Raw genomic sequence first — 24,096 nt, 5'->3', positions numbered from 1 at the left:
GAGGAGGGTTACTGATCAAAGATGGTTCAGATGGAGGCAGAAGAGCAGAGCAGCAGAGACACTGGACTCAGGTCAAGAGGAATAGGGACAGAAAATGTTTGGAAATAATTGGGCAGAGATTGCGTTCTAAATGAGATTCAGGGTACACTTTAGTAATAATGGAATATAGAAATTGTCTTAATTATTGCTGTCTGTATAAGGATATTGGACTAGTTGGATCAAATGAACTGCAAAGAAACCTGCAGATAGAAAAAAATTGGTATATCCCCAAGACAGGTGCAGTGACCATCTCTGCTCAGAGCTGAAGTCTCCTTAAATAATAACTTTTTCTTCCTAAAAGATTATCTGATGCGTGTTGAGGGGGTTTTTTTTGGTGAATTATCTTACACAGTAGTTCCCAGGATTTGTATTAAAAATAACTGAAGATATTAGCATAACTAGTTTAGCACTGTGTTTAATTTTAGTCACTTATCTAATGCTTGTTCTTTTAAAAGACTAACTTTTCCATCAAATCCCTTAATGAATAAAAAAGGCTTAGCTTTGTGAGGAAGACACAAAAGTGGGTGGGTTAAAGAAATTGCCTTCAGTCACAAACGAATGAGACCCTCACTTTTGACTTGCTGATCTCGCCTATTTCTGCCATGTCAGTGTATCACAGATCTTAACTGCTTCTAACACGGGTGAACAAATTTTGAGGTGTTTTATTTTAAAATAGGCCTAGTATGTATTCCTGGTGAAAGTTTCCAGCCTGCGCAAAGGTTTAAAGTTCTGGTTATCTCGTAAACTTGTTTGATACATTAAAATATTGATGCTGCTGAGTTTTAAAAGAAAGTCACACGATGGAACCGTGAGAAATTACCAGTTTAATTACTTCAAACTAGTGTTGGAAACTTCTTGCAGTTTTATCAGCTTTTAATTATGGAAAAGATAGTATGTTTTTAATTTCAGTTTAGATTAGTTAGAGCAAAATATTGCAAATTTGGAAGCCCAAAACATGCTTTCCTTCAACTCTCAAATTAAAAAAGAAACGAGCTGAAAAATAAGTGAAGGGCACAGTAACATCAACTGACTACAGAAATCTGTTAAACTACAAAATCTGTATTACTGCTGTGACTGTAGTTTAGCAGAATTCCTTTTAAAATTGAAACTTGTTGGTTACCACTTAATGTCTGATAGGCATTACCCTATACATGTTATTATTATATTTGCACTCTGTCCATTTGTGTCTAAAATGAATAGTTTAAGTATTAACAGCTATTTAAGAACAATACCATATGGTATATTGAAATCTAAAAGTTTCTGGGCTGTCTCTGCTAGTGCATACCTAGAAAAGACAGTGATAAAACATGGCAAATACATAGTGATGTTTTCCATTTTCACCCTTCCAGTGCTAATTTCCTGTGGCTCAAGGATTTGGAATTGCAGGCAGAATCTTCATGTTTAATATCAGTGGAATATTTCTCTTGAATTTTTGTCTGATAATAAAATCTAGTGCTTAAAGAAATGTATTAAGCTGTGTAATTGCTTGAATGAGAAATGTTCCGTTGGTAGATAAGAGATACAAAGTAACACAGTTATACTTAATTTGTTCAACCTTTAGCTACCAACCAGTGAGAATGGATGTTTCTTATATTAACACATCACAGTTATTTACTTAAATTTAAAATCAACCATTTTAACTGCAAATTACTTGATCCTTGAAATAAATCACTTCTGTGCAGGGTAGATAAATGAAATTAAATATACTTATGTGGAGGTGATTGATTTATGACTACACTTTAATGTGTTAATGGAGTTGTTAAGTCATAGTTGATAAAATAAGTCTTTATGTGATATTGATTATTAGTATTAGCCTCTCTAGGGGGTTTCATTGAAGTGAACAGTGTCTCATTGAACTCATCTCTGCAGTTATAGTATATTTGTCACATTCTTGAAAGTGCATACTCAATTTTAACCACAAAAAATGTTAGTATATCATAAAATGTATCCTAAGAATCAAATGGTTATGCTTTTTCAATATCTTTCTGAAACTCTGAATTTATTGAATTGATTATTCTTTGCTCTTTACTAATAGATTATTTCCCTGCATTTTATTTTGAGAAAATGCACAATTCAAGTTGTCTTTCAAAGTTTAATAATAAAGTGGTTTAAGCCTTGGATAAGTAGAGTAAAAGGAAGTAAAATCTGAAATTGTCACTCAGGTGGCTGTTGCATTCCATCAGTCTTCGCCATTCATGCCTCAGTCCATTAGAAGACAAGAATAGCAAATGCTCATAGATTAGATTGTGATTTTATTTATGGTGTTTTAGCTCAGTCCTGGAGTAAGTCTGAATCACTGTGACTACACCATTACCTAGAAGAAAGCACTTATCCCAACTCTGACAGTGAGAAGAAAGCACCTTTGATGCATGCCACATCACTGCAGCCATCTATAAGTGCAGCATGGCATCAGGGATTCTTATCTCTCTGACAGCTTCTGTGTTTATGTTCTTGATAGATAATCTCTGAATATAATACTGTCATAAAGTGTTTCCCTGGGAAGGCTTATCCTTTTCTATATAGCAGTGCTTTTATCTTTTCTGGATTAAGGGTACTCTCCAAGGTTGTTGAAGACATGAAAAAATCACTGCCAGTATTGCCTAAGGTGTTGGATGTGTTCACTTGTCTGGTATCTTCTGTTAATTGGAAAAGTCATTTGGGCCTTCAAAGCTGCTGCAAAACGAGGATGGTCCTGCCGAGGAAATTTTGTGTTTTGTGGGAAGTAGTTCAACTACTCAGCACCCACCCCCTCAATTTTATACCGTCTATTGCAGTATCTTTTCCTTATGCCAATTGCCAGATTCATTTTTTCCCTTTTTATTACTCTGAAATTGTTCTTTGTGTATAATTAATAAGTTGAAATTAAAAAGGCATATAGTTTAGCTGTTCAGTATCTCTGGTAGATACTTAGTATAGTTATAAAAATAACAAATGCAATTTTATCTAAAGGTTTCTTGTTTATTTTGCACTGCTAAGAAAGGGAAGTGTGGTCAAGTTTATGAATATACTTTTTTCAGAACCACTGACAGTTTAATATGCTATGGAAATAACCTAGTGAAAATAGAAATTTCAGTTCTATGTGCTTATGTAGGCCATTCACTGGTGTCAGTTGCAGTAGAAGTCAATTTTGTGCATGTCTTCTTGAATGGTTTTCATGACAATTATTCTGTATATTTGTATGAAGTAGGTGATTAAAGTAATGTGTTGCAAAATTCTGAAAGCAGCTGGTCCTTGCAGGGCTCTGGTGGTGCTGGCTGCATCCTGCTGAACTTCAAAATCAATCTAACCAGTCTTAAATCTCAAGCTCTTAATAACATTTTGGTGTTTTTTAGGACATCCATCATGTTTGAAATTCTGTCCTGAGTTAACAACAAATGTGAAGGCCTTGAGGTGGCAGTGTATTGAATGCAAGACATGCAGTGCGTGTAGGATCCAAGGCAAAAATGCAGTAAGTTAGACTTGTTCAGGGTTACTTGACTTTTCTTTGTTTATAGTAGCTTTATAATTAGCACATGTCCAAATGCAAATCATTGATGTACAGCTTCAAGCAATGCTGTATTAAGTTTTTTTTTCCCTTTTCCTTTTCTCCCCCCATCCCTGCCTCCCCAGGATAATATGCTTTTTTGCGACTCCTGTGATAGAGGGTTCCACATGGAATGCTGTGACCCGCCACTATCCCGAATGCCAAAAGGTGATCTTAAAAATCCTTTCCATAAAAATACTTTCATTTTCAGTCTTGTGTTAAGTGACCAAAACCTCTTGAGCATGCTATTTTTATTTTTGTTTTCAATGATAAATGGTATGATTTTATTCATATCAAAGGCAATTTTATTTGTCATTATATGAGGGTTTTTTCCTCAGGATAATAATAAAGGTCTGCATGTAGTTGACCAGATGAATTCACTGTGTAATGAGTTGTTGCCCAGTTTATTGAAGGTGAAATTTTAGAAAGGTTGTTTAAATGTTTGGAGTATACCCACTGACAAAGAAGTCCTTGGAATATGTAGAAGAGACTCTTCTTCATGCATTTTGTAAGAGTAATTGGAAAAACAGGCAAACAAAACAAATTATGTGTGTCTTCAGGTGCTTTAATCTCTAGATTTCTGACCTATGGCACCTCTCACTTTTGCTCTTACATCTTTTTGGCTTTTCCTATTTAATCTTAAAGTTACATTAAAGACTTTATTCAGTTCCTCCCCTCCCAGTCCCCAGCCTTACTTACAATTAAATTTAGACCTCGCTATCTAACATTAAAAGGATGCTAAGTTAAAGTTGTGTATTAAAACAAATATACCTAGGTGTGATGTAGTATATTCTTTAGTATGCTCTACCCTAGTGGCTTTGTAACACACATGTAAATTTTCTACCCTGTCTTAACTGTGTCTGGAGAAGGATCTAGGTAGTATAAGGAGAGACAAGCTAGAACAGAAATTCTTCTAGGAAGCTAATTGCTCATAATCTTTTCTGTGATCCTTGTTGCTTCTTGTTTCCTCCTTTCCATGAGCATTTGCTTTTAAAAATCTCAGAGTATGGGTAGAAAATCACTTGTTTTGTCCACTTTCCATTCCCTATGTCCTGTTCAAGAGATAATTTGCTGACCTTGTATATACTTGGTATGTTTCTTGGTACACATCTGCAGTACAGATTAGATAAACTGTGTGCAACTAAACTCTTTCCTTTTTGTAGGGATGTGGATTTGCCAGGTCTGTAGACCAAAGAAGAAAGGGAGAAAGCTGCTTCATGAGAAGGCTGCGCAAATAAGGAGACGATATGCAAAACCTATTGGACGACCGAAAAATAAATTAAAGCAACGAATGTTGTAAGTTTCTCTTGTTTTTTTATTTCTTTAGATGTTTCTGAGAATGTAGTCAGATAAGAGTTTGATACAGGTTTAAGCACAGATTTTAACTCTGTTTCAAATTGGGAAAAATAAATAATGAGGATTTTGTATGTGCCTTTCAGCCCAATGTTCAATAACTTCTAAATTATAGTAGGTGCTTTAGGTGTCATGTCAGAAGGTGATAAAAGGTAACCTAAAATTTTCAGATCCTATAAGTTTTTATCGAAAATTGTACCTATAGCAGATGCAAATAAACTTCTGTATACTAACATATGCTGCAGCTCTCTTTTAAGTTTAATTTCAAATAATTGAAGTACCTACAGAATACAAAGTATTCTGTAAAGTAGATAATATCAATCTACTTATATAGAACTTTAGGATATGGTTCTGCTCAAAGGGCTGTTTGGAAACTGTATAAAAATTACTTTATTAGTTAATATCAGCTCACAAAGCCTCTTCCAAACTACACTAGTAATAGAGAAGTTCTGGTTTCAGGGATACTCTGGAAAAGATTATTACTTGAATTCTGCTGTTGAGCTGCCACCAATTACTAGGAGAAGAGACTGCAGTTCCTCTTGCTTCTCAGGACTGTGTTTACCTAAAACAAGAGTGTGCTGTACTTTTTTTTAGCATCTGTCTTCCCTGGAAGCACTGTAGTTGGACATTGTAAGTCTTGGTTAGATGATTGTTTAAGTAGTGTTTAAATACCGAGTTGAGATGACACTGAGTGTTAAACAGGAACAGATTCTGTCTCAGCTACAGTAGCATGTTGCTGTCCATCACATGTTCCTATCCACGTACACCTATTCCCCCACCCAATTTAAATATTATTTAACTGTTTGGCTATGTCAACTGAACAGCTGAAAAGCTTTCTGATTATACCAACTACTCATTCTGTACATTGTGACATTCTTCTCTACAGTCTAAAAACCTGTATTATATTATTCAGACTTGCATGGGAGATGCTGTAGAACTTTGCATTTGGCAAAACAAGGATTTTTTTAAGCCAGTGGAGCCCACATGTGAAAATAGAAGGAAAAGTACTTACAGTATAGTGCACTAGTCAAGTTGATGTACTTGATGCTGTGCATCTTGCTGTATTCTCTTTTGCCTTTCTTTCTGCCAGGATCTTTCATCTTGCTTTTTTGGTTCATGTCCTGAAGTTCAGTGTATGTTGCTCTAGGAAAGTAGTTCAGGACAGGAATAAAGTGTGACACTACATGAAAGTAAAAGATGTAGTTGTACTGGCTGATGAGACCATGCTGTTAGACTGGGCAAAACATTGTACTTCTCCATTCTCCTCCTGAATAAATAGCTTAGGAATTTGAAGGTCATTGAGATTTCTATGTATCAATTTGTGTGCATAATAAAAATATTCCTTATATCTCTAGCTATGCCTTGGGCTTTTGTTGTATCTCTGGTTTTACCCTTTGAAAACACATAAACCTTCAGCTGGAGGTTTGGGCTCTCTTGTGGTTCAGGAGTGGTACTCCCCAGCTTAGTGCTACTGCTGAGACTCTCCAAACCATGGGCTGCTCGATTGCTTCCCCCTCCCCTTGCCAGTGGCCAGAGAAGAGAATTGAACGCACAAAAAGTAGAGATCCAGGTTGAGATAAGAACAATTAACTGGAAACAGCAGTGAGATAAGAAAACAAACAGTAACTGCTACAGTACCATAACAAAGTGTACAAGATGGGGAAAACAATTCACAAGTGATTATTTGCAATGGTCTTACCCAGCTGCTCCCTGCTTACCCAAATGGAAAGAACCCCTTCTTCCTTGGAAGAGACTCCCTTTCTCTGCCCAGAATAACCTCAAGGTCTTGGACTTGTTACCCCTGGCTACTGCAAAAATTAACCCTGCCCTGACCAGAACCAGGACTGGTTCTAATACAGTCCTGCCATCTTACTTCTCTACAGACATGCCTTTGGTTTGGGTTCCCAATGGGTGGATTTAGCAGCAATGTCCTCCCCCTTCCGTCTTCCAGTAGAAAGATTGGAAATGTTATAAGGGTTTTCCTGTTATGTTTTGCTGTTGAGATTCTGTGCTGCAACTTTTAAACTGAATATCATGCTAAAGGATACAGAAGTTCTTTTAGTATTATATGAAGATTATTAATATTTTCATGAAGGTTTTCTTTGTAGCACATGAGCTGCATGGGCATGTTACAGGAATACTTGGGAAGCTCCTTGTAAAATAAATATTTGCAGTACTGCCAGCACATTTCTATTACTTCAGTGTCCCATATATAAAAACAAAGTAATCTTGTTTTGGAAAAATAGTGGCTGGAGATAGATTAAGAGAAGAGACTCTTCTGCATGAAGTCCTATTTAAAAGTGATTGTGGAGTATGGAAGACAATAGTGTCAAACATAAAAAGCATGTGGTCACATGAAATACAGGAAGGATAGCCAGTGCCATTTAGTCCTTGCATAGTACAAAGAAAATCTGTCCAGTAGTACTGGAATAATTTTTTGCCTGTTGACTGTCTGTAGGAAGCCCTTCACAGGTAAATTACTGTGTAAGATTAACTTAAACCAGGTGTGTGCTGGCCTCTGGCACTGCTGGTGGTTGCCACATCTGGTACTGAGAATAGGTCTTGTGCTAGACGTATGCATATGACACCAATGGATTCAAAAGGCTTAGAAGTTTCTGGTTTTGTTACCTTGTAGGAACTAACCAAATTTAAGGATGTGTGGGTGGAAAAGGGGCTAGTTCTTAAGCTGGTGGGCTATTGGAGGTCAGTAAACCAGATGGTAGCCCTAGGCTGTTGAATCCCTAATTAGAAATAACCTGTTGCAATTAATTACTTCAGTATCTCAATTTAGAGGGAAAAAAGTCTGTGGAAGAAAACTTTCTGCTGCAAAGTAAATAAGCTAACTTCAAAGAGCAGGATGGAAAAGGGAATGAATGAAAGCGTGTGATACAATTGTGTAGCTTTGTTTGGCTTTATAATTTGATTGTGTGTCCTGATAACTATATCTTTTAGTGCAGATATTTTCAAAAGTTCTGGTTTTATATTCTAGAATATACTACTCTGCAGTGTAATTCCTCTCTTCAGTTATTTGCAACTAGCTAAGCCTGTAGTTCTGCTCTCATAAACCTTGGCTTTTGGTATGCCCATTTTCTTCCTAGCGATTAAATAAGATGCACCACTCTGTTTTTTCCTAACACCTCCCATGTTAGGCCTGATTAGTTCATGGCTTTTCTGCAAAGACACCTTGGTTATAGTCTTGCTCTTTCCTTTCCTTTGCTATTTTTGTTTTTTTCTATTTTTAGAATTTCTAAAGAGTCTATTTCTTTAGTTTTGTTGTAATGCTCTTAATAAAATATCTCATTTGGCTTTTAGATCTTTGGTGGTAACTTTTACTGCCACGTTTTAATGTGTAATCCAACACGAGTGTGGGAAAAAAAACCAGCAGTTTCTTGGAGATTGACTGTATTGCTTTAAAGGATTAATAGACTTTTCTACAGTTTAAACAAATGTAGTCTGAAGTTAATTGTTTTGATATCATATTAACACTGAAAGCATTTCTCTCCTCTGTGTGTACAATAAACTCTATGGTGATGGAGCAGTTGTTGTACAAACATGGTGTAATGATATTTTTTCCAAAGAATCACACTTTGGCTATGCCTAAAAGGATGTGAGAAGGCTGTATACTTGAGAGATCTTGCTATGCCAGCACATATATATATATATATACTGTGGACTATTTTAAAGAAAAGAGGGGAGAGGGAATAAAAAGGAGAAGGGGAAAAAAAGGCGGTTCTTATGTCATAGTGGGAAATGTATTTCCAAAGTGTGTATGTCTTTAAATTTCTTTAAAGATTTTTAAGTACAGTGGCCTAGGTAACTTGTGTAAACTATAGTTCTATTTGATAGTAAAAATTTTGAATGCTGATTTTTTTTATTTTTCCAATTTTTGCATAGGTCTGTAACCAGTGATGAAGGATCCGTGAATGCATTCACAGGAAGGGGGTCACCTGGTAGGGGTCAAAAGACTAAAGTCTGTACCACACCTTCATCTGGTCATGCTGCATCTGTGAAGGATTCAAGCAGCAGATTGCCTGTTACAGACCCCACTCGGCCTGGTGCCACCACCAAAATCACCACCACCTCCACCTACATATCTGCCTCTACACTTAAAGTTAACAAGAAAACCAAAGGTCTCATTGATGGCCTTACTAAGTTCTTTACACCATCACCTGATGGTCGCAGATCACGAGGTGAAATAATAGACTTTTCAAAGCACTATCGTCCAAGGAAAAAGGTCTCTCAGAAACAGTCATGCACTTCTCTTGTGTTGGCTACAGGTACCACACAAAAGCTAAAACCTCCACCTTCTTCACTTCTACCCCCAATCCCCATCTCTGGTCAGAGCCCCAGTTCTCAAAAATCCAGCACTTCCACTTCTTCTAACACTCCCCAAAGTTCTTCCAGTCAGTCAAGCATACCCTCCTTTAGTAGCCTTCCTAGTAGCAGTCAGATAAAGGGACTCTTTGATGGACTCTCTCATATCTATACCACTCAGGAACAGTCTCGAAAAAAGGATCACCCAAGCTATGCACCCCACAAGCATTTGTGTAGTAAACCAGAATTATCTTCCACATCAACATCTAATAGTCATTTCTATGGAAAGAACAGGGTTAGGAGTAGGTTTATGTCTCATGCCTGTGCCTCTGGATGGGGTGTGTCTAGAGGACATGCTTTTAAAGCAATTGCTCACCTCAGGAGAACAGCTTTCTTTAAAAAGCACAGGATTCTAGGCAGATTAAAGTATAAAATGACCCCTCAGATGGGGACCCCCTCACCAGGGAAGGGGAGCTTGACAGACGGAAGGATTAAACCTGATCAGGATGATGGTAAGCAAAGGTCGAAGCGACAACCAAATCTGCGTCCCGTCCAAAACCAAAATTCTTATCACATAGGTCTTAGCTATTTCTCTTGTTCTTACTTCACTTTCATACAAAAACAACAAAACTTTGACCTTTTATCTAATGCTGACTAAATCTCCAAAACATTTTTGGTTGTGTTTTTTTTTCCTGACTAATACCACACCACTTTTTTATTTAATTTTTTTTTTTTGCATCTGTAGTGACACTAGGAGCCCCAAATGCCTTCATAATGTTGCTTATGGCTGTGTAGTACCGCATGAGTAGCCACTTGTCATGCTACTTCCTTGTTCTTCCCCTGCCGTTCCTGTGGCAGTAGTGCTGTCATCATGATTGTGTGCTGTCAGTGCTTGTAACGGTGGGCATTTCAATTCATTTCCCTCTGCTCCATTGCTTTTTCATGAACAGTTCCATCATACTACAGTCTCCACAACACTTGATCTGTACTGCTGTGAACTACCTTTTTTTTACTTTTATTTAAGAAAAGAATGCATTTAATTTATAATGTTTGAATACAGGCTTAGCTTAGCATTAATCTTCAAGTTTTAAGTGCAACTTTTTTTCTCTTGTGTTTATTTTTACCTTCCAGAGTGTACTGGAATTTATCAGGTGGCATAGTTCTAGCTATAAAATGTGCTCCATTTCATGAGGTTCAAAACTAATTTAGTAGATCTGGACTATAAAGGCTTATTCAGACAAACAAGTACCAAAAAATAGCTCGTTCAGCAGCAAGCTACAAAACAAGGAGGAGGGGGTGAAGGATTCACTTCTGTTACTTAGTAATCCTAGATTTGGTTAAAATGGGGAGTTCATAACAGCCATAGTTGCAATTCTGTTCAGCAGTATCACTTTGCTAATGCACTTGTAACCTTCATGTCTGTGAATAAACTTTTTGCTGGTTTTAAATAACAGATACTGAAATCAAACTAAGCATCAAACAAGAAAATACGGATGTATTTCTGTTGGGAAGCAAGGACACTGTTACACAGGAGGATTTGGAAGTCTTTAAGCAGGCTCGAGAACTTTCCCTGGAGGTAAGAATCATGTTGCACAAAATACAGTTATTTCTGTAAATAAAAACTGTAAATACTTATTTCTGTAAATAAAAATTTTCAGTCTCTTCATCTTCATTTCTAATATGTTCCTTTTGATCTAATGCATCATGCTTGCTGTGAATTTTATTTGGGAGACTCTGTATACAGATTGAAGACAAGGCATCATGCTGGAATGGATCAGATGATAAGTGACGCTTAAGATAGATTTTGAAAGATATACTTGAGCATTTTGGACACAGGACTACAGGATCAAACATAGAATTTAAAAGTAGCTGACATCCTCATTAGGACTGAGAGGATACTGGTTGCTAAGGATGTGCCTAATGATTTTCCTCTGCAAATAAAGCAAATATTCTGAAAAACTAAGTCAGTCCCAGAAAACACTGCTTGGTAGAAAACCAGGTCTAGTGAGTCCATAAATTCCTTTTACCTGGTTAGTTACAGGACTTTGAGCTTAAATACTGTAGACTTTATCTAGCAGTGATAATATTTGAGCTGAATCAGACCAGTGAACTAGACTTGTACTTTCCTGTGTCTGTGAAATGAACAACCAGTGTCTTTGAGAACCTGGGTCAGAAGGTGGGTGAATGTAATGTTTCAATTGCTGCTTTCTTAAAATGGTATCATAAATGGCTGTGTGTTGTGCTCTTTTCAGTAATGGAAGTCACTTTTTTCAGGTTCAGTGTACAAGAAGTGACATTACACAGTGACTTTTTTACAGTCTTCATTCAGAGCGTGTTAACCAACAAACTCAAATTGAGTTTAAAGATCCTGTTTCATTATTAGCTTGTACTTCTGTTTCCTCATGGAAATAGTTCCCACTACTTACTGTCTTTATCTTTCATATGCAGTCCCTAAAAATGTTAGGTGGTAAGGTTTCTAAAAGTTGACATTGAAATTGCTTGTTTTTCCTCACTTTCTTAGTCTTTTATATTTTTCCAGCCCTTTAGAGCCTAGCAATCATTTTCTGATCAGTTTAAATGCAGTATTATAGCTGAAATCAATATGTTAGCATATCCTTGACTCTTTGGGAAGGTAAACAAAAGGTTGCTCTTTGAGGTAAATTCCAGTTATCCTTGAAGGGTGCTGATACCTTTTTTCTCATTGTTTTGGCAAAAGGACAGCTTTGAGTTTGCACCAGAATTATAGGGACACTAGGTGCAGTAGGAGAATAGAACTTGAGGGTGTTGTGCCTCTTCTTTGGCTGGGCTTTTGCTGTTTGTATTTTGTTTGCAAACTGTCCTCTGTCAGAGTTTAAAGAGCTTAAGCAACTGATTTGTATACTTCAGGTTTCTTGTGCTTTCAGTGGGTGAAATTGGTTATACAGAGCCAAAGTTTCTTCTGCTTTTCTATAACTAATACTTTTTTTTCTTTTTTTTATTGCACCTGACAGAAAATTGGGTGTAAAAACACTGGTGAAACAAGTGGGCGATACCCTTCAGTGATTGAGTTTGGAAAATATGAGATCCAGACCTGGTACTCTTCACCTTACCCACAGGAATATGCAAGGTAGCAAGTTGTCAAGATTGCCATACGTGGTTGGCATTTTTCTGATGTGAACATTACAACTTATTTTTTACTCTTTTGTAACTGTTTATAATTTAAAGCCTTTAAAAGTAAATATGCTTTGTAATTATAACTGAGAACAAGGATTTGTCATTCTTTTTAGCTAGTCCTAAATCAAAGATGCAATAAAAAGTCATTTTCCTAGTCCTGTATAAATGTCAATGCTCAGTGTGTATTGGTGTGATTTTGTTGGAGGTTTACTTTTGTGATTTTGTTTTGTTGGTTTTGCTTTCATTTATTTGTTTGGTTTTGTCTGGGTTTTTTTTGTTGTTGTTGTTTTTTGGGATTTTGGGGTTTTTTTGGGGTTTTTTTACACGATTGCAATGAGGTATGTCCAACTTCTGGCCCTTTAGACAAATTACTCTTGGTTGTGGTCCAGTGTTAGTTAACCTGCTTTTTCTAAGGACATGGGGAGGTGTCATGCTAAAAAATAGAGTCAAAGTGGACAAGTTGTGGCAACAGCATCTCATTTCAGACCATCTTTGCAAGGGTGCACCTTGCAGTCAGGCAGACAACATGGACTATTACATGTGCTCAGTAGATCTCTGCTGAGTTTTATGTGTGCTGAGAATAAATGTTTTATTAATCAATTGTCTCTATGGTATACTGGAAGATATTCAGAACTGTATTTTTATCAAGCTCTACTACTTTAGCATGCAACGTGATCTGTTGCATAGTGTTACTCTAAACTGCCTTTTGTTTGTGTGCTGGGAATGAGGGATATGTCATATATCCATCATATATAAATCAAGGGCTAAAAAAGTGTGGAGAGAGTTTCCATGTCCTATTATTACCACTGCTTTTGTAGTGTTAATTTTTCAGTTGTGCTTTGTATTCCCTCAATTTATATCATATTGTGAAAGGGTGAGTTATTCCATCAAGTAAATTAATCCCAGATAGAAGCATAATGATGACTGATTATTAGTATGTGGCTAGAGTGGGATGGCATTGTAGGAGGCACTGTGGCTTTCAGCTGAGTGCAGTGGGATTACATCATTGCACAAAGAGTCCAAACTACTTTTTATGTTGTTGATAAACTTCCTTAGGATACTGGAATAGTGCAAATCATGGCTGTAATCCCAGGATGTGCTAGTAACTTCAGAGCAGATAGAGATTTTCCTCTGCTCTAAAACTTTGCTAACTAATTAATTTCTAGAGCAGTTTTCCACAGCTTCAGTAATTTAAAAATGAAGGTGAGTAGCCATAACAATTACCAAAGGGAGTGGTTTATGATGGTATGTAGAACACAGGGCATGTGGGTTACTTGTCTAGTCTGAATCTTCCCCAGAGAAGTGCACTTCCCTGTGTTGCCTGTGCTGTGGAGATGTGTGTAAGGGAGGTGTTTTGCCTGTATGTGAACTCTTTGGGTTGGCTTCTGTAGTAAAGTGATAATTTAGATGGAGGTGAGGGGGTATAATCCTACTAGACTTTGCTGTCTTGCCCAAGTATTTTTAAGACAGTGGGAAGAAAAGTGACCTCTGAGCCTTCCCCAGATGCAAAGTAAGGAAAATTAAAGGGAAGGAGGTGTCCTGCATCCTACTTGGTGCTTCCTTTACATTTATTAGGAACAAGAAAGATGAAATTTGAAGTATTACTCCAGTGTGCTAACTTCGATGGAGACCACAACAAACGCTAAGGTGGAGTGTGGGAAGGGGGAAGTAACTGAGATCTGCCAGAGGCTGGACCACAAACTGACTACAGCACAACTCTGTTGAATTAGGTTCACTGTGATTGATCAATTGATTGGTTGAAGCTGATAGTTTCTTATTTTCATTTTCTGATGCCTAGCGTGTGAATGTTTAATCATTCACTCTAATGTTGTATTTATTTATTTAGTTATGCTTTAGCAGTATTTATGTATGGTACCTTGTAGTTTGAATGGAAAGGGTTTTTCATTTGTGGTAGCTTTGTTTACAGAATGTACCAAACTTTTTGTGTAAAATATCTTCTTAATTTTCCTACAGATTGCCAAAGCTTTACCTGTGTGAATTCTGTCTTAAATACATGAAAAGTAAAAACATTTTGTTAAGGCACTCAGAGAAATGTGGCTGGTTTCATCCTCCAGCCAATGAAATCTACAGAAGAAATGACCTTTCAGTGTTTGAGGTAGGTGTATCAGAAGTTTAAGCTTTTGGAAAATAACCAGTTTGTAGATGTTACTGACCAGCTGCAGAACTAGTGAAAACTTTAACACGCATAAATACATCCTTGGAGATTCTTCTTACATTGCAAAGACAAGTTGAGATTCTGCTTAAACTGCAAAAATAAATCCATCTTCCCAGTTCTGTTCTACCCTGCCATGTTCTTTCATGGTTTGTACTTTACTTGCACTTCATGCCTTAGCCAAGCTCTTTAAGATACTTGACTTAAGCATGAATCTTATGGCTTCCTTTGCACTTCTCATCTTGGATTGCCTTCCCCTCCTCAGTCAAAGTACCCCTTGACACCCATTCATTTCTGGCTGCTTGAGTGCCTTGGGTATGGGGAGAAGACTAATCATAATGTAGGTGCTCCCAAAGTATAAAAGCAAATAAAGCAGCTTCTTGTGTGTTCTAAAATCACAGATATAGCTCCTGAGTGCTTTTGCCTTCATTTTGGATATTTGAGAAACTTGCCCTGGAATATAAAAAGTTCCACAACCTCAACTAAAGATTTATCAATCTATGTTATTCTTTTGGGAGATGACTACTTTTAAGTGTTAGGTTTTATGGATGTCCTGGACAAGAGAGTTCTGTGTTTCTAATAGCATACCTGGAGTTATTAAAACCATGCCTTAATTTTCACGTTCCAGATTTTCAAGCATTCTTAGAGGTAGTAATAACAGAAAAAAAAGACTGGTGGGGTTACTAGGATTTCTTTTATCATGTGTTGATAATTTCTCTTTAACTGCAGATGTCAGTTTCTTCTTCAAACTTGTATTTTCAAATTGTATATGTCTTTTGTGCTCAGTCATTGCTATTATCTGTTCAAACAATGGTTGATGCAGTCTTGAAGTTCTTTTTTAAGTTAGAACAAAATCTTTGTATTTGGTTGTGTTTGTGCTATTAAGAAGTAATTATTTGCATCAAGATTGCTTCCTTCCTGACTTGAGCAAATTTTACAAATATTGAAGATCTGCCAGCAAAAGACTTGTTTGTAAATAGACTTACCTCTTTTCCTATCAAGAATGAAATTGCCTTAGTCTGTTTAAAATAACTTGATTTTCTCTGTTAGCAGATGTTAAGAACTGTGGAGCATACAATAGGCAAATTGTGCTTTCTCATTTATTTTTCTTAACTAGTGCTAACATGTAAATGAAAAATACTTTAAAAAATAAAATACAGAGAAATACTGAGGGATGGAGGGGTGGGGGATTGCTGCATGAAACACATGGAAAACAAAGTATTGTGAAAGCGATGTCTCAACTCTTCTCCACTACTTTTATTCCCATTGTCTATTTTGTGTGCTTCAGTAAGCACTTGTGTTAAGCTTTCTGAAATAAATGTAATCAGTTTGGGTCTTTTTATTCCAATGGTTAATGTCACTTGTCACTGATTGCTGGAAACTTAGTCATTAGTTGATGTCCTTCTTCATAGACCCTGTCAAGGATTCTGTGCAACCATTCTCTTATAGGCAGAATGAAGAGTTTGTGGTTTCCTTCATGCTTTGTGTTTTTGAGAGAACTGGAAAAAAGTTTGGCATTTTGTGATTTATGTACGTCTGCCCAGAGCATGACTTTGACAGATTTGAGAGCAGACTTTGACATAGCTTACTGCTATGCTGTAGCCAAGCAACTTTTGACAGATGCTTCCTTTTGAGCTTGCTGTCCCTCTTTTTTCTCCACTTCTCACATTTAAAACTGATGAACAAGCTGTGTTTGCCTGAAATTTAAGAAGTTCTTTACATTTCTGTACAAATGTTCTTACTGAAAAAGACAACTCATACGATTTACATTTTCAGGTTTACAGCTTACCCAGTGGTGATTTCTGCTTACTTACTGTTCACATTTAATTTGCACACTTGTTAATAAGTGTGAGAAGTAATAAAAAGCATCTGGACAATGGAGTGTGCTGTAAGACAGCTTGCTGTATTCGACAGGCTCTTAAGAGCTTTATGCAAGTTTATCCTGATGCCTTTAGTAGCAGTAGCTATCCAATGAGTGTTTTTTCTTCAATCCACTTCAATGCAGCTGTACTCCTGATGTTCCCTTGAAATCCCTAAATATATCCAAAAGGATGGGTTTTGCTTACATTTGTAACCAAGATTCTTACTCAAAACAAATTAGAATAGAAAATTACTTATTTTTCTGCAGAGTTCCTATCATTTGTCCATGTCTGAATGAAATACAGCTACTGTCATTAAAAAATCAGTACAAGCAAACCTTTCTATTAAGATTATTTCAAAAATGTGTTGCCTTTGACCGAGCCTTTCAGGAAGTACCCAATTGATCTAGGAAATCTGCATTTGAGGCTGGCTTTTCTGTAGCTGTCTGAATCACAGCTTGACTCTTTACACTCATAATATACCTAGACTAATTGTAGTATTTAGCCAGAAAATTTACCTCTCTCTCAATAGAGTTTTAGCCTGGCATGGAAATTTTGTCTTGTCTAATTTATCCAAAACATTGATGTGATTGATATGTAATTTGCTACTCATTTATTTGCTTTACACCTTAAGGAGTTAACATAATGCACTTCGTTAGGGATTTTTTTGTAAAGTTGTTGTACTCCACTGCCTTCTACCAAACCACAATATAATGCAGTTTTAACTAGTATATTTTTGTTATTTGCCAGTCGTACTTGTTTTCATTCCAGAAATAAAGTGGAAGAGGTAAGTCTGTCTTGAACAATTAAAAGGTTAAGTTACTTTATTTAGTAAATCCAGATACTCAGAGGTTACTTTGAAAATGCAAGGTAATTAGCTCTAACTGGAGATCTCTTATTTAAGAAGAAATTGGGGAATTTCTCTTCTGAACCATGTTGTGGTTTGTTTGTTTCTTTCTTGTAACACCATACAGTTCACATTTCCTTCTAGGTTGATTCAATAAGATGTTTTGTTGTAACTTGTTGGTGTCATGGAAATAACAGCATCTGTTTTGCTTTTCTAGGTTGATGGAAATGTGAGCAAAATTTATTGTCAGAATCTTTGTTTGTTAGCTAAGCTCTTTCTGGACCACAAAACCTTGTATTATGATGTTGAACCATTCCTCTTCTATGTCCTTACAAAAAATGATGAGAAAGGCTGCCATTTAGTTGGATATTTCTCTAAGGTAAAAATTTTAGAAGTGGTTTTATTTAATATTTATAATGTTCTGCTCTCCTTAATACTTCTGCCAGCAGCAAAGAAAAATCAGGAGTTGGGGAAAAAACCCATGAGCTTGAAAGCCTCTCTGTAAATCTTGAATATTATGTGCAGTGTCTCAAATACGTTGTACTTTCTTGCCTCACTGATGCAAATTCAGAATTCATTCAGCCACATGGATGGGGGTAGGTTTTTTCTTGTTTGGGGATTTTGTTTCTTCATTTATTTTGTTTCCAGAATTTGTTGTGTTTTCAGTTGAATATTGAAATCTTTCTCCTTCCCCAACATTTTTGCATTGGTATGCCAAATCTAACTTGTAAAAGTTGCAGGTACTTGGAATGTTGATGTGTTTTCATGGCTTGACTGCTGGCAGTTCCAGCTGGCTATTTAGATGTAAATGGCCAGTGATGTTGCTCTCTTGTGTGCAGTCTGATCTAATGCAGTTACTTGCTGCTCCCATGTAAGAATGCATTGCCTAACTTCATGGTGGCTGCCTTGTTTAGAGTGGATGTCTCAGTTGTGGCCGGTTTTCAAGTAATAGATGATTGCTATTGAAAAAAAATAATACTTAAGTGGACTATCTTGACAAAGATGACCAAGAAAAATGGTGAACTATAGTTAGATGTACCTGCAACAGGAAAAGCTTCCATTATTGTCCATAATTTGCCCCTAAGGGATGTGTTGAATAAGTACAGGTTACTCAGAAATTCACTAATTCCTGATCCTAGTATTACTACCTACTATTGACTATATATTTTCTTTTTTGAATAAGTGATTTGTGGGAAAACAGTAGTTAGGAAAATGCCAAAAGTCTTCTCAGAGTACCTGGATATTACACAGTAATCTCTTGGATGTCTGGCCACATCCTTCCAAGAGGTGTGCCTTGCTGGAATTAAAATGAAACATGTAGGCACAGTTTACACTGTCATTAATGTCAGTCAGAACTTCTTGTGACAAACATGTCAACTTTTATCTAGACAAGTATTTTCTCCATTTATTTAAGGTGTTGCAGCTTAAGGTGAGTCTCTTGATTTTTGTTCCTTATCATAGAATGGTTAATGTTGAAAAATACCTTTGAGATCATTGAGTCCAACTGTTACCCAGCACTGCCATGGTTGCTGCTAAACCGTGTTCCCAGGTGCCACATTTACCAGTATTTTGAAATTTTCCAGAGATGGTGATTTTACTACTTCCATGAGCAGCTTGTTCCAATGCTTCATAACCCTCTCAGTGACAAAACTTTTCCGAACACCCAGTCTGAACGTCCCTTGGTGCAACTCGAGGCCATTTCCTCTCAACCTGTCACTACTTACTGGGGATAAGAGAAATAGAACATATCCTCAGCCCAAACAGAATGTATCCTCAGCCCTTCCCTCTCCCTCTAAGTGGGTCACCCCATCATAGGAGATCAGATTAATCAGCACCTGCCTTTCATAAAGCTGGCTGGACCTGATTCCCTGGTAGTTCTGTATGTGTCATGTGATGGCAGTCAAAATGATCCGCCCTATGACCTTCCCCTGGCACAAGAGGTCAGGCTAACAGACCTGTAGTTCCCCAAATGCTCTTTCTGCTGCTTTTTATTTGTTCTACAGTTGCTAACCTCCAGTCAAGTGGGACCTTTATGGTTAACCAGGACTGCTGGTAAATGGTGGAGAGTGGCTCAGTGAACTCTTTCAACAGTTCTCTTGGGCTCTGTGGACTTGAAGGTGTTTTAAGTGGCATGACAGGTCATTAAGCATTTTCTTGTGATCGCAAGAGCTTCACCCTGCTCCCTATTTCTGTCTTCCGGCTCAGGGGTTGGGTACCCTGAGTAGAGCTGGTCTTGCTGTTAAAGACTGAGGCAAAGAAGGCATGAAGTACCTCAGCCTTTTCCTCATTGTTTTAGCCCAGCTGGAAAGTAAGCCTCATGCAGCCACTCCTTTCACCCCACTCCCTCTGGTGACAGAGGCAAAATGCTGAGGTTATGGGATGGGAGTAACAATTTACTGGAAATAGCAATGAGATAATAAAATTAATACTGACAGCAACAGTACTAATAAGAACAGTGTACAAAAGGGAGTGATTGCATGCAAAATGCTCACTGCATCAGAGTTGACCTATTGCTCCCCCCACGTGTTTTTTCCCTGGAAAAAGAAAAAAATGTCTGTGGAACCTCCACACGCTCTTTTACCTCCACCCAAAATTGTGCCCCCTTCTTGGAAGTGGAGAATTCTTTACTTCCAGCCCCAGTGATTATGTAGGTGGTACAGAATAACAGTTTTTTCATGCTTTGTGTGCCAGTGGCCAGTTTGCATTCTAGGTGTGCTTTGGCCCTTCTAATACTCTCCCTACAAAAACTCACAATATCCTTTAAGTGCTCCTGTTACCTGCCTCTTCTTCCAAAGGTGATAAACTCTCCTTTTCCCTGAGCTTGAGACAAAGCTCTCTGTTCATCCAGTCAGTTCAACTCTGTCTCTACATGCTCATCTGGAAGCACATAGGGATGGCCTGCTCCGGGATCTTTTAAAATTTCTTCTTTAAGCACATCTAGCCTTTGTGTTCCTTTGCCTTGCAGAACTGCATCCTAAGGGACTTTCTCAACCAGCTTCCTAAACAGGCCAAAGTCTGCCCTGTGGGAGTCCAAGGTAGCAGTTCTGCTGACCCCCCCTCATTATTTCTTCAAGAAACAGAAGCTAGCATTTCATGATCACTGTGCCCAAGATGACCTCAAGTCATCACATCACCCCCACTCCTCTGTTCACAAGCAGCAGGTCCAGCTGTGTACCTTCCCTTGGCTCACTCACCAGCTGTATCAGGAAGTTTTATTCCACACACTCCAGGAACCTCTTAGTCTGCTTCCTCTCTGCTGTGCTGTATTTCCAGCAGACATCTAGTAAATTGAAGTCCCCCTCAAGAACAAGGGCTAGCGATCACAAAACTAACCCCAGCTGCTTATAGAATAATTTGTCTGCCTCTTCATCGTGGTTGAGTGGTCTATAACAGACTCCCACCAGGATATCTGCCCTGTTGCCCTTCCTTCTGATATCTTGCTCAGAAACACTCAACTCTTTTATCCCTGTGATCAAGTTTAAGACAGTCCTTAACATATAAGGTTACCTCACTGCCTCTTCTTCCTCACCTATCCCTCCTGAAGGGTTTATAGCCATCTATTTCAGCACTTCAGGTGTGTGAGTGAACCCACCATGGCTCCATGATGGCAGCTATGTCATAGTTTTCCTGCTGCACAATGGCTTCCATTTACTCCTGTTTGTTGGCCATGCTGTGTGCATTGGTGTAGGTACCCTCGAGTTGGGCAACTCAGTCCTGCTGCCTCTTTTGGGGGAAGCAGCTCTAATTCCTGTGTGACCATTCTCAGGCACTTCCATGTAAGTACAAGGTAACCCTTGTATCCTTGCTGCCACGTGGATCTCCATGTCCTACCTTTACTGAGGTGGCAGAGTGAAGGATGTCATTAGCACTCTGTTCCTCAAACAATGGATACATTTCCTTCTTCCACTTCACCCCTGTTGCTTTCGGCTGGTCTGTGTTGATCACAGTGTGATCCGATGATCACAAATATTATCACCACTGAAACACAGGGAAAAATCTTCATCTCACATTATTGCATGTCATCTTCTATGTCTCCCCCTCTCTTTTTTTTTGAAAGAACATGTGTGTGTGTGCGCTCTTGCAGGCAGAAGTGCTCTGGCTTTCCTTACTTGGTAACAAATGTTTTGCCAGGATGTGGACTTCTTACTAGCAGTCGTCTTGAGAGTTAATATTTAACTATGTTGTAGAAGCTAAGAAACCTTATGAAATACAGCCTGGGTATCTGATGGAGTATTTGGGAATGAATGTAGTGGCATGTGATCCTGTCATGCCATCACTGGTCTGGTGTCATCTTCTATGTAGGCTGAAATGATAGCTGGCATCTTAAACTATACATGTGCTTACCACAGCTTCTTGTCAGCTGTACTGACCTGGATATTTCTGGTTGCTTTGGTCTCCCTCAAAACTGCCATTGGCTGTATTTTGGGGTGCAGTCTTCTAAAGGTAACAAAGCTCTTCCTTCTTAACAATAAACTGGAAAGAACCTATAAACTCCTATAGTGTTAGAACAGCTTCCTAATTTTAGCTCCTGTTGTCTTAAACAATGAGTATAGTATTTGTCTCCAGTGCCTGTATATAACTTCATTCTGTCTGAAAGCTTTTGTTTCTGAGCATTCTGCCTAGATTTATGCTCTGGTGATAAGCATCTAGCTTTGAAAAACTTACTATGCTTCAAGTATAACTTCTTAGTTCTGCACATATGGAGTTCCCCCCTGCACCCTGACCACATATTCAGAGAGAAGACAAAAAAAAAAAAAGGGGGGGGGGGGAAAACCTACCATGTGTAAGGATATTGTATTCCACTTTCATATCCTTCAGAGAATGGTCAGTGAAGCATGAAAATGTCTTCCTCCTTTGCTGCATTTAAACTTTATTGTGCTGTTCAGACAACGTATTTAATTTTTAAGATGCCAAGTGGTTAACTAATTTAAAAAAAAAATATTCTGAAGGGTATGCTTGATACTTCTTTCTTAAAACTAGACATTAACATGGAATTATTTGACTTTGGTGCTGAACTCATGCATCTGTTCACCTTATTGGGATATTTTACAAGGACAGTAGCAGGTGCAGGCAATTGCCCACTTCAGCAGTGCTTTGACATACTTGATCTGTTTCTCCTTCCCACAGGAAAAGCTTTGCCAGCAGAAGTACAATGTCTCCTGCATAATGATCATGCCCCAATACCAAAGGCAAGGATTTGGAAGGTTTCTCATTGATTTCAGTAAGTGAAGTGTTTTATTTACACATGTGATCCAAGGAACTGATGGCTGTTATATGAAAGTGTAACATATGAAACTTTATTTAACTCACTTTGTTGTTTTTATCAATAGATAATGGGATTTCTGTTTATATTTACATAGGATAGAAAAGCTCCCTGAAGTGAAAAACTTAGTGCTGCTCTGTTATTGTACTCGAGGAAATTGGGAATGGATCTCTCGGCAGTAATATTAGCTCACAAAGCTATTACCCTGAATGAATTGTCTAAATTACTTTCCATTTTGCCTTGCTCATTAGGATAAGAAGAGGCAATTATTTGTGATTATAGCTAAGAAGGTGTTAGTCTGAGGCATTTTCTCTATTCTAATATTTCTAGCTTGTATCTTTTAGCCACCCCCCTCAAAAAAAAAAAAAAAGCTTTACTTGAAGAATTGCCCCATGGAAGAAAAGTATTTTGTTTTTTGTGTTCATCACTTTCCTAGTGAAAGTTGTTTCCAGAAAGGATGTAGGTGTTAGTGGTTGTATATATACTTGCTGCTTTATTTTGCTGAGCTGTCTGAACTCTTAGAAAGCTTCAGGCACACTTCTTTAAATATACATTTGTTATTCCCCAAATCTTTAATGTACAATGGAACTCCAAACTAAATTATCTAAGGAAACTTCTCAGTTGAGTGTCCTCATTACTACTGAATCCATCTTTCTACTGTAATTTAGAGGGAGGATGATAAGGAGTTAGTGTATATTGTATGTGGTTGCTTTTCACTATTATGTTTTATAAAGCACTGTAGAATTACCTGATGGTAGAGATAGTTCAGATAATAGGATTCCTGTCCTGAAGGTGTATGCAAGAGCATTAAAATGCAAATAATTATATATTGCAGTATAACACCAGGACAAAGATAATAATTTGTAACTATAGAGTTTTCGAGTTCCGTCTTGCAGTGTTGTACCCAGCATGACTGTGCTAGAGTATAAAGATACTTAGTATGTCCCATCATTGCATGGGTTTATAAACAGCCTTCACTATACCCCTGTGAGTTAGGTAAAAAATGGTTCTGGACCACTTAATCCACCACTGAAATGTAGCTGTCGCTGGAGTGGAACACAGCAGCTGTTCTACTGTGTGCCTTCTGCAACCTTTTAGCAAAGGCTGTGAGAAGTACCACATATTTCTCTGGGTCTGTGGAGAGAACGTTAAGCTTACTTAGGTAGAAATATACACTGTTTTAGGATTAGAATAGTTTCTTTTTGCAAAAGGAGATGAGGAACTTTTAAGTGGGTGCTGGTAAGTGCTTCCAGGCTTTTCCTTTGTTTGTTACTCTGTGGTGTCTCTCTCTCAAAGAAAAACACAAATGTTACTCTGGTTGAGTTTGCAATGGTTTTAAATACAAAACTGATGGCACAGCCATGAAACCCATGGATTCCACAGCAGGTCTGGGTATGAGTATGTTTTGTCTTTCTGGATGTGTGCTCTACTACTGTGCCTTGTGCTGCTCAGTTTGGGAAAATCAGTAGGGTGTTCTGGCCTTCTTGTCCTTCTGGAAACATTTGGAAGCACATGGGATTGTCTGAATTATTAGGTTTTATATCATAAGTTTCTTGGAGCTTACCTGGTACT

The 24,096-nt window shown here is 37.7% G+C and overlaps 1 protein-coding gene across 14 annotated transcripts in view; it reads left to right on the top strand.

The window, feature by feature from the left end:
- KAT6B (lysine acetyltransferase 6B) overlaps positions 1-24,096 on the top strand; it is a 108,919-nt gene that overhangs the window by 55,788 nt on the left and 29,035 nt on the right. For 8 of the 14 annotated variants that reach the window (XM_015632758.3, XM_033515749.1, XM_033515748.1 and 5 more), the window contains 9 exons: positions 3,372-3,487; positions 3,649-3,730; positions 4,726-4,858; positions 8,810-9,741; positions 10,684-10,805; positions 12,220-12,335; positions 14,357-14,498; positions 17,479-17,640; positions 22,389-22,482. In XM_015632758.3, the coding sequence (XP_015488244.1) occupies positions 3,372-3,487; positions 3,649-3,730; positions 4,726-4,858; positions 8,810-9,741; positions 10,684-10,805; positions 12,220-12,335; positions 14,357-14,498; positions 17,479-17,640; positions 22,389-22,482 (1,899 nt within the window). Of the gene's footprint in view, positions 1-3,371; positions 3,488-3,648; positions 3,731-4,725; positions 4,859-8,809; positions 9,742-10,683; positions 10,806-12,219; positions 12,336-14,356; positions 14,499-17,478; positions 17,641-22,388; positions 22,483-24,096 lie in introns of those variants that run through there. The other 6 variants (XM_015632760.3, XM_015632764.3, XM_033515750.1 and 3 more) reach the window with 6 other exon arrangements.

This window comes from Parus major, chromosome 6 (assembly GCF_001522545.3).
Source record: "Parus major isolate Abel chromosome 6, Parus_major1.1, whole genome shotgun sequence".
Lineage (NCBI taxonomy): Eukaryota > Metazoa > Chordata > Aves > Passeriformes > Paridae > Parus > Parus major.
Note: the sequence above shows the minus strand (reverse complement) of the source record. Positions and strands in the feature narration are given on the sequence as shown.